Source organism: Notamacropus eugenii, chromosome 4 (assembly GCF_028372415.1).
Source record: "Notamacropus eugenii isolate mMacEug1 chromosome 4, mMacEug1.pri_v2, whole genome shotgun sequence".
Taxonomy (NCBI): Eukaryota; Metazoa; Chordata; class Mammalia; order Diprotodontia; family Macropodidae; genus Notamacropus; species Notamacropus eugenii.
Window position 1 is genome coordinate 241,452,338 of NC_092875.1, and position 9,654 is coordinate 241,461,991.

Here is a 9,654-nt window from a genome sequence, read left to right on the forward strand (position 1 = left end):
CAGTACTCTGGCTTCTCTTGAGTTTTGGTGACAGTTCTTTCTTGGGTCTCCTCCTATCATCCCCTTTGCTAAGGTATCTTCCTCTATACCACACCTAATAATCATGAGTGCCACAAACACATCTCAAAAGCTCCGTCCTAGGCCTTTTTTTTTTCCCTCCATACTATGTTCCTTGTGGTCTCATTAGCTCCCAAAAATTCAAGCATCATTTCTATGCAAAAAAAATTCTAAGATCAAATATATCCAACTCTGGTCTCTCCAACTGAAAATCTGTAACTGAATATGTCATTCAATATCTGAAACTCAACACATATGAAACAAAATTCATTATCTTTTCCCCAAACCCATCTTCCAAACATCTCCTTTACTTATCCTCCTAGCCATCCAAAAAGGCAGCCAATCCTTGAGTCCTCATTCTTACCCCACCTACCTTCACTCACTCACACACACACACACACACACACACACACACACACACACACACACACACCCCTACCTTTCTTAACTGCACTATTTCAATAGCTTTCTAATTGGAACCTTGCTTTTCCAGTCCTCCCTACTCTTGCACTTAAGTTGCCAAAGTTTTCCTACTTAAAACTCCAATGGCTCTCTATTAATCTCTAGTGGATTTTCTATAAACTCCTATGTTTTATCATAAAGCTCTTCACAATCTGGCCCCATTCTGTCTTTTCAGTCTTCTTATACTTTAATACATCCTATGATCCATCTTGGAGTCAGGAAGACCTGAGTTCAAATTCAGCCTCAGACACTAGCTAGGTGACCCTGGACAAGTCACTTAACTCTGCCTCAGTTTCCTCATCTGTAAAATGAGCTGAAGGAAATGGCAAACCACTCCACTATTTTTTTCCAGAAAACTCCACATGGTATCATTGAGAACACACAACTGAAATGAACAACAAAAAAATCCAGCCACAAGAAGCTAGTTTGGTGATCTACCACACAAAAAACCATTTCTCATCTTCTTGCCTTTGCACTGGAGTTCCCATGTCTGAAAAGAACTCCTTCCTCATCACCCTTCGAAGTTTCCATGGCTTTCTCCAAGAATTAGCTCAAATCTCACTTTCTGTAAGAGGCCTTTCCTGGTTCTCTGAGCAACTAGTGTCTTCCTCTCTCAGTTTACCTTCAAATGACTGTATATGTGCACATATGTATCTATGTATGCATGCATACGTATATAAAACCATATATGTATACATACATGTGTATATAAACATACAAAATTGATTTGTTTCTTTGCATCTAGTCATTTACACGTTGCCTCTCCCCTTAGGATGTGAGGTCTTTGAAGGCAGAGACTGTTTTTGCCTGTGCGATCTAGCAGAGTGACAAATGCTGACAAACCTTCCCCAAAACCCTTGTAATCATATAATACCAATTTTTTCAGTGTGCTCAGTTGCATGTTTACCTGATGATGAAAGCATAATTCCTACTGACCAAGGGATTGTGCATGTTACCAAATTTTTACTGCATTACCATTTGCTGAATTAAATATTGTATTTTAAAAGGAGGTGGTGGTGCTGATGGGAGACCGGCTGCTGAAAATCATGGTCATGATTTTTGTAGTGACCGTCCATGTCATCAGAATTTGTCCCATAAAGCTTAAGTGTTCTAGATTGAAGATGCCTGAACAGTCATAATCCTGTCTAACCTTTCATAGAGCCCAATCAAGCAACTGGCATTTCTGAACACCCAAGCAGTCTTTTTGATAATACAACCTATCTGTTTTGAAAAGGCAATCTTAGGCTATTGTCTTCATATGATACATAAAAACTCCCTCAGTAGTCTAAAAAAGACAAGTTTTTTAAAGTCATGGAAATACAAGAAAGTTTTCAGCTTAAATTATTCTTAAAGAAACTTAAAACATACAAAGACAAACCTCAACACCGCAAACGGCTGGGGATGTTAGGCACACGGGAAAACACTTGGTACTTCTATTAAACAAATCTTAACACAAAACCAACACCTGATCGTAGGGGTATTAAACGTTTGTTTGGGGGAGAGGAGCATCAGGCGGCAGATACCGAAAGGTCTCCAGTTTGGGGCTGGGTCTCACAAGCTTTCCCTGCACCCCTCCTAAGACCTCTTTGCCAGGTGATGATGGCCCAAGGGCCCAGCAAAGGGGAGAAGTTACAGCAGCATTCACTGCCCGTAGGAATTTTGCAACTTCCAAACTGTAATAGGAAAGAACCAACCAAACCACCACTGTTGAGAAACCCAGGGATACCACCAATCTCTAAACGCACCACATCTTTTTTTTTAAAGGCCTGACTTCCAAAGCAACTTTCTCTTTAACGGATGAAAAAGTTGCACGCTCATTCGAGAAAAGCCAACTTTCTGAAGTCGGGCCACCTCCAGAACAAACTTCCACCGGCCACGGGATGAAGGAGCCAGGCGCGTTTCTCCCACTCTCCCAAGGTCTCCGAGGCTGCAGCACACGCCACAGAAAGGTGCACAGGGCGCCCGCCACCTCAGAGCCCGAGCCCCGCGGAGCCCCGGTCAGCCCCGGCTGCTTTGCGCGTTGGCGCTCGGCGCAAGCCAAGCAAACCCAGGTGCGGCTGACGGGCCGCGGGTCTCGCAGGTCCCCGGCAGGTTCCCTCCCCTCGCCGCGCACGCAGCAGCTCAGACCCGGGGGCGTGCGGAGGGCTGCGATCCGGTGACAGGTTTATGGCCCGGGCCGGCCAGGAGGCTCCGCGGGCCGCAAGCCGGGCTCAGCACCTCTTTTGCCGCCCGCCCGCCCCGTCCCCTACAGCGCTCTCTCCTCACCTGACAAACCGCGCCGCGGAAGCCCGAGAAGTCGGCGCCCTCGTCCAAATGCAGCGCGCGCTCCCCGACCTCCGACTGCTCCTCCCGGCGGTCGAACAAGAACACCGTGCGGCGGCCGCTGCCGCCGCCTTCGGCCGGCCCGCTGCCGTTACTGCTACTACTACTACTACCGCCGCCGCCGCCGCCGCCGCCGCCTGCCGCTGCCATATTTAGGGGGAGGAGACAAGACGGGAGCGCTGGCGGCGGCGGAGGCCGCCCCTCTCAGCGGCCCCGCAGCTCGGGCTCCCCTCGCGGCGTCGCTTGTTACAGCTCCACCCGCCCGCCAGTGGCAGAGATGGGGGTAGGGGGTGGGAAAAGCGGCGCCACAACCACGGAGAACCCGCGGCCCTGACGGCGGAGGAGACGCGACGGCTGCCGATCTTCTAAAGGGAAACGAAGAAGCAGCGGCGAAGGGGCGGGCGAGGATCACCCGGGAACGGATTCAAACGAGTCTCTCCCCCATCTCTTCACGTCACTTCCGTGCCCTCGGCGCTCCTTCGGGGGGAGGAAACGCAGCTATTCCGAGACAGACGACGGACTCCCAGGCCTCCCCTCTGCCAAAGCTCGCTCCGCACCCCGCGGCGCGTCAGCTTCTGGCTCCAGGCGGAGGCGGCAGGGGGCGCGGCCGCAACCGATTGTGGCGCAGAAGGAGACGGCGGCCACGATTGCTAAAAAGGCGGAGCTAGGCCCGCAGGCCCGCGGGGACGGCGAAGGCCCAGGCTAGGCCTTCTCCATGGGGAGGAGGAGTTTCAGCGTGCCCCGCCCCCTTTACCCTAGCGGAACAAGAGGGGAATGACAGGTTGTTAGACGGCCACAGCGCGGCCCCACGAGGCTGGGAGGGCAAAACCAGCCTAGCGCGTAGTACCCTACGATGTGAAGGGCTCGGGCGCCGGCGAGGGGAAAACAGCCTTGAGCTCGAACCTTTCCTAGCCGCCGGAGGCCCCGGCGCCCGGAGCTTCTAGGCCCGCTCTTCGCTCACCGCTTCCGCCCTCCCGCTTTAGCTTAGGCAAGACACACCCGGACGGCCTCGAACGTTGCCACGCCACGTGGCCGGCGCTGACGTTTGGCGCCCAATGGCGACTCTTTGATCATTTGGGGAGTTGCTGGAATGGGGGCGTGGCGCGATCCGGGCCGTGACCCCATCGCCATCCTCCGCCACACCACACCACACCCCGGCTTCGTTGGGGTCTTCTGATGCTGGAGGAGACCCCCACCCCGGGGGGGGGGGGAAGAGGGAGATGGTGAGACAACACCATTAACCCCATTCACCCGCCCTTTTCCGAGAAACCCTCTTCCTCCGTTCCTTGCCGGTGCGCTCACTTTCCCGGTGTTGCCTGCTGACCTCCAGAGCCGGAGGATCGGAACCTTTGTCTCATGGACCCTTTGGGGAGTCTGGTGAAGCTGACGGACCCCTCAGTAGTTTTAAATGTGTAAAACACGCAAGATGACAGATGAAACCAATTCCATTTATTATAAACTCACAGACCCTGGATTAAAAGTCGCCTGCTCTAGGAACAGTAGCAGCCGTCCTTTCCTCAGTCTGCTTAATCCAGAAAGCCCCGGTCCCGCCTGGCCGCGTGGAACAGGCAGACCCGAGCTCCTCCTGCCCTGTGGGGGCCCACGACATCGTGCTTGTTGCCTCCCGGCAGACCTTGGTCCCTTGTCACCAGTGCTTAGAAGCCATCAGCGGTCTTCTCCACAAAAGCCAGCTTGGCAAAATGACGACGTGCGGAGGCGCCGGCTTTGTTTGTATTTTGTCACCCAGATGACCAGAGTCCTAGATAAGTTAGGGTTTGGAGGAGGCCGGCCACGTTACCAGGTGCCGATGTGCTGAGCTTCTGACCTGCTGGGAAGCATGCTACTCACACACATGGGGGTGAGTCTGTGCCGTGTTTTTACATTGGATGTAGGCTGTTAACACTTCCTTGCGTTTGCGTTTACCCCACAAGAAGATAAGCTCTCGGAGAAGGCTCCACGGTGTCCGCTCCCCGTGATGCCCAGCCCGTCCATACGCCAATCAGACTGACTGACGTTGAGTTTTCCAGTATAAAATAGAAGCTGCACATTCGTACGTCGCGGTCCGCAGTGGGCGCCGTGCTGACAACTAGTAGGTGGGCATGAAGATGAAGACACGCGGGCAGAGGCAGAGGCACAGCCACGTGCTTAGGGGCCACCCGTTAAGTTCAGTAGGATTCTGAGCTTGCACTTGAATTCGGGTCTTGTGGGCGGTGCCACCTAGCTGCAGACCAGCGCCTTTTTATGTTGTAAGGAAGGCTTGCCACCCAGCCTCAAAGTAAAAGAAACCGTATATCCCATCTATTGAAAATACCGCGCCAGCTAGGTGGCAAAGTGGATAGGGCGCCACCAGCAACAGTCAGAAGGACCTGAGTTCAAATCCAGCTTCAGACACTTCATACAGGATGACCCTAGGCAAGTCACTTAACCCCAACTGCATTGCAAAAAATAAAATAAAATACTGTGATACCTACTTATTCTGCTCCGTGAAAACAAGAAGTCGAGTCCACCGCGAACCTCTCGGCTGCCAAAGTGATCCTTACAAAACGCAGTCGTGACCGTGTCTCTCTCACATATACCCGGAGTAAAAGTAAGCTCCAGTGACTCAGATCTAAAATCCTGTTTGGTGATGGAAGCCCTTCATAACGTGTCCTGCTCCCCTCCCGACTCTACAGTCCAAATTCTTATTTCCTCTTCCATCCAATGACACTGGTCTCCCTGCTTTTCCTCATGTACTTCCCTCCATCTCCCATCCCTGAGCTTTCCCCCTCAGGCCTGGAATGCTCTCCCTCCTGACTTCTCTGGCTCTCAGCTGGGTAATTGAGTACCACCTGAAATCCCACCTTTCCTGATCTTTCTTAATTGTAGTGTCTGTCCTCTGCTCATTATTTCCTCCTACATAGAGTCTGTATATTATTACACGTGTGAGCTTCTTGAAAGCAGGGACCTCATGAGTCTTTTTGCTTCTCCAGCATTTAGCCTAGAGTGTGGCATAGAATAGGTACTCAATGTTTACTGACTTCGCAGGACTAATGATGAAGCTTGTTGTTACCCTCAGCTTGACAGAAAATGTTGTCAAGATACAAAATAAGACAGACACTTTCAGACGCAGCCAATGTGGAGGGTTTTTTGGTTAACTGTGCCTATTTTTACAAGAACTTTCTCCCCCTCCATAGGAGATAGAAGGGTGACAAGGCATAGAGAGTGGCTAAGAAAAAAAGAAACGACTGTCGTTGAGACTTTTTTATTTTAATACAGAGGACGGCAGGAAGGTTATATATATATAAAGCACAGATATGCATGATAGCTTTGAAAGATATGGTTCGAACTTATATCCTTTTTAAAGAAGTGATACATAATGGAGATCTGCAGTGTCATGTGCAATCCTTGGTGTTAAGTTCAGAATAAAAGTGGTTTTTTTAGAGCTCAGTAGTACACAGGTTTCCCCCAAAATTTACAGCTTCTACAATCTCTGTCAACTACTCTAATATTATTTAGTAGGATCACATAAAATGGCATGTTGCTAATTGTGTGAGCTCTGAAGTTGGAGTCAGGAAGATTTACTTGAGGATCTAGAAGGTCACATGTGGCCTCAAGGCCAAAGGTTCCCCTCCCCCACCCCTGGATCAGATATATTGTATGATAAGGGGGTTAGATTAGATGACCTCTAAGTTTTCTTCCAATCCTAAATCCATTATCCGATGATCACTGGAATAGGTATGTTGTCCTTTGTACTTGTTTTCTGTCCTTTAAGACTGTAGACTGAACCTTTTTCTCTTAAGTTATCTCTTTCACCTGTGCACATGAGGGTGATATATGCACAATGAAAGTTTTTATTTGAAAGTAAATACTCAAAACTTCAGCAGCTCCCTATCTCCTCCAAGATCAAATAATAAAATCCTTTGGTGTTTAAAGCCCTTCATAACGTAGATCTCCTCCAACCTTTCTAATCTTCTCAAACCTTACTTACAACCCTTGCTGTTCCAAAAACATTACACTCCCATCTCTCATCCCCAAGCATTTTCTTTTGCTGTCCCACAAATCTGGAATGTTCTCCCTCCTCACTTCTGTCTCCTGGCTTCATTTAAGCCCCAACTAAATTGCCATCTAATACAGGAAGCCTTTCCCCACTCCTCATAACTGTAGTGTGTACCTTCTGTTGATTATTTCCTATTTATCCTGTATTATAGTTTGTGTATATTTGTTATCTCCCTCATTAGAGTGTGAGTTCCTTGATGGCAGAAGTGTACCTGGGACATAGTAGGTACTTAATAAATGTTTATTGATTGACTGTTTTGTTTCAAGGTGGTGAACTGAACCACATATCAAACCTGTTATCTTACCTTTAGTTTTACTCTTAGTGTACCAAATTTGGTTTAAATCATTTGTTTTGGTTATTCCTGTCCTTAAGCCATTGAGTGGTCCCTTAGAAAGAAACTCTATCTGGGCATTTAGATAGAAATGTACAGAGTGGTTTGCCAAAATGGTGGGAGCACAAAGAACTCTTCCCAGAAAACACAACAATTGACCTCAGAAGTTCGCCCCTTGGAAGGAAGTTTTTATTTTACAAACATTTGGCACCTGTTCCCTCTTCTCCACTCTTAGGGTCATGGCCATGTTTAAGCTCTTATCAGTTCAACTCTTGAAAAAGATTTCTAACTGGTCTTCTTGCCTCAAGTCTCTTGTGTTTCAAATAGCTGCCATAATGATTTTTATTAGTAGTTTATTAGTAATTAGTCCATTTGTAACTCTTCTCATTAAACTCCAAAGCTTTGACCTAGAGAAGATCCCAAAGCACCTAACTGGATTCTGGAAAATGTGAAGAAGGGCACCTAAACTCTTCTTTTTAAAATATTTACTCCCCTCAGCCTGTCCTTTTTCAATATTCCTATGAAGTAATTAGAAATGAAGTTATCAGTCTTATTTTAAACAAAGCTTCTCTGTTTAACATTTAGAACCCTTACCTGGCTCCAATTTCTTTCCAGTCTTATACATTGCTTCCCTTCATGATCTTTACAGTTCAGTCTGACTAGTTTTACTCTTCTTCACACAACTTTCCATCTCTCTTCTCCATACATTTGCACTGCGTATCCCACAAGCTGGTGCCAACTTCAATGCTACATTCTACATGAAACCTTTCCTGCACCCTCCAGCTGCTAGTGCCTCCCCTCCATAAAAAATTTTCTTCTCTTTGCATTCCATATATACTTTTATAGGTATTTGTTGTCCCTTTCCAACAGAAGGCAGGTACTATTGTCCTTTGTAATTAGCCTCTCTGTGCTTACTACAGTGATAAACATAAAGTTGGTACTTAATAAATACTGGTTGATGACTAATTTAGAAATCTGATTCATATTAGTTTTATTATTGTGCTGTAAGAAATGAGAAGCAGGATGATTTCAGAAAAACCTGGAAAGACTTGCATGAACTGATGCAAAATGAAGTAAGTAGAACCAGAAGAAAGTTATACACAGTAACAGCAATATTATATGATGCAGCACTGTGAATGACTTAGCTGTTCTGAGCAGTACAGTGATCTGAAACAAATCCTAAAGGACTCATGATGAAACATGCTTTCTGCCTCCAGAGAAAAAATTGATATTATCTGAATACAGACTGAAGCATACTATTTTTCACTTCCAATCTTTTTTTGAGTCTTCTTGTACAAAATTATGACTTATGAAAATGTTTTACATGATTGTACATGTATAACCTATATGAGATTGCTGACAGTCTCAGAGAGGGAGGAGGGTAGGGAGGAAAAGAGTGACAGCATTTGGAACTCAAAAAAATTAACATGTAATTGAGAAAAAAATAAAATATTTTTAAATTTGATTCATATTAGCTTTAAAAATTTTTTTAGAATCACACCTTTATCTACTTTTGCCTGATTTGCTTATAGGTGTATGCATGTTTGAAGTTAACAACATGAAAGCCATGTTATGGTACTTCACAGAAGATATAAAGAAAAGAAACTCGTTTTTATTACTCATGGAAAACAAGGAGGCAATGATGACATGAGGGAGAAGTTCCAACGTTTCAACTTGTAGTAGCAAGTGGAAGACCAAAATGATGTAGTGGAAAGCCTTGAACCAGGATTGAGAAGATTTGGGTTCTGGTCATTTTCTTAAGGATAGCCTCCATTATTCTAAAAACTAATAAAACATGACCTCTTTCTTCCCTCTACTTTCCCCCCAAACCCATGGACTTTTAAAAGACACTGAAAATGTTAGAACAAAAAAGTAAAAGTTACCCTTTCTCAGTCCTACCTTCTTTAGTGGTAACCCATATGCATATATACCGCACATATATACATATTCACAAACACATGTACTGTTCTATTATTAGGAAGATCCCAGGGTACATCAGTGCTGTTACTTCCAAAACATTTTGAGGACTGAATGATAATCTGGATAGAAGTTCCCGTCATAATGATGATAATAGTTCACATTTATGTAATACCTTAAGGTTTACTACACGCATGAATGGGATTCTTACAATTCTGAAATGCAGGTGGCCTGGGTGTCTTGTGTATTTAACAGATGAATTAGAGATAGATTGACAATGCCATTAAGTGTGTAGAACATTAAGTTAGGTACTGGGAGAGATTCAAAATTTAGATAGGACAATTTCTGCCCTTGAGGACCTTAAACTATGCTAATATGGAGACCACTATCATATATTATTGCATGTGGACCAAGGACAATCCCCTAGAAGTTTGCCCCTCTCCTGGTAACAAATGATACATGTGGCTCAGTGCTGAAGGACTTTCTCTTTGGGTTACTATCATCCCATTATTCTCCCGATGAATGGAAA

At 46.1% G+C, this 9,654-nt stretch overlaps 1 protein-coding gene across 4 annotated transcripts in view; it reads right to left on the reverse strand.

The window, feature by feature from the left end:
- SMCHD1 (structural maintenance of chromosomes flexible hinge domain containing 1) overlaps positions 1-3,574 on the reverse strand; it is a 170,307-nt gene extending 166,733 nt beyond the window's left edge. For all 4 annotated transcript variants that reach the window (XM_072604319.1, XM_072604318.1, XM_072604320.1 and 1 more), the window contains exon 1: positions 2,785-3,574. In XM_072604319.1, the coding sequence (XP_072460420.1) occupies positions 2,785-2,991 (207 nt within the window). In that variant the 5' untranslated portion in view covers positions 2,992-3,574. The remainder of the gene's footprint in view (positions 1-2,784) is intronic.
- Positions 3,575-9,654: the final 6,080 nt, after the last annotated feature.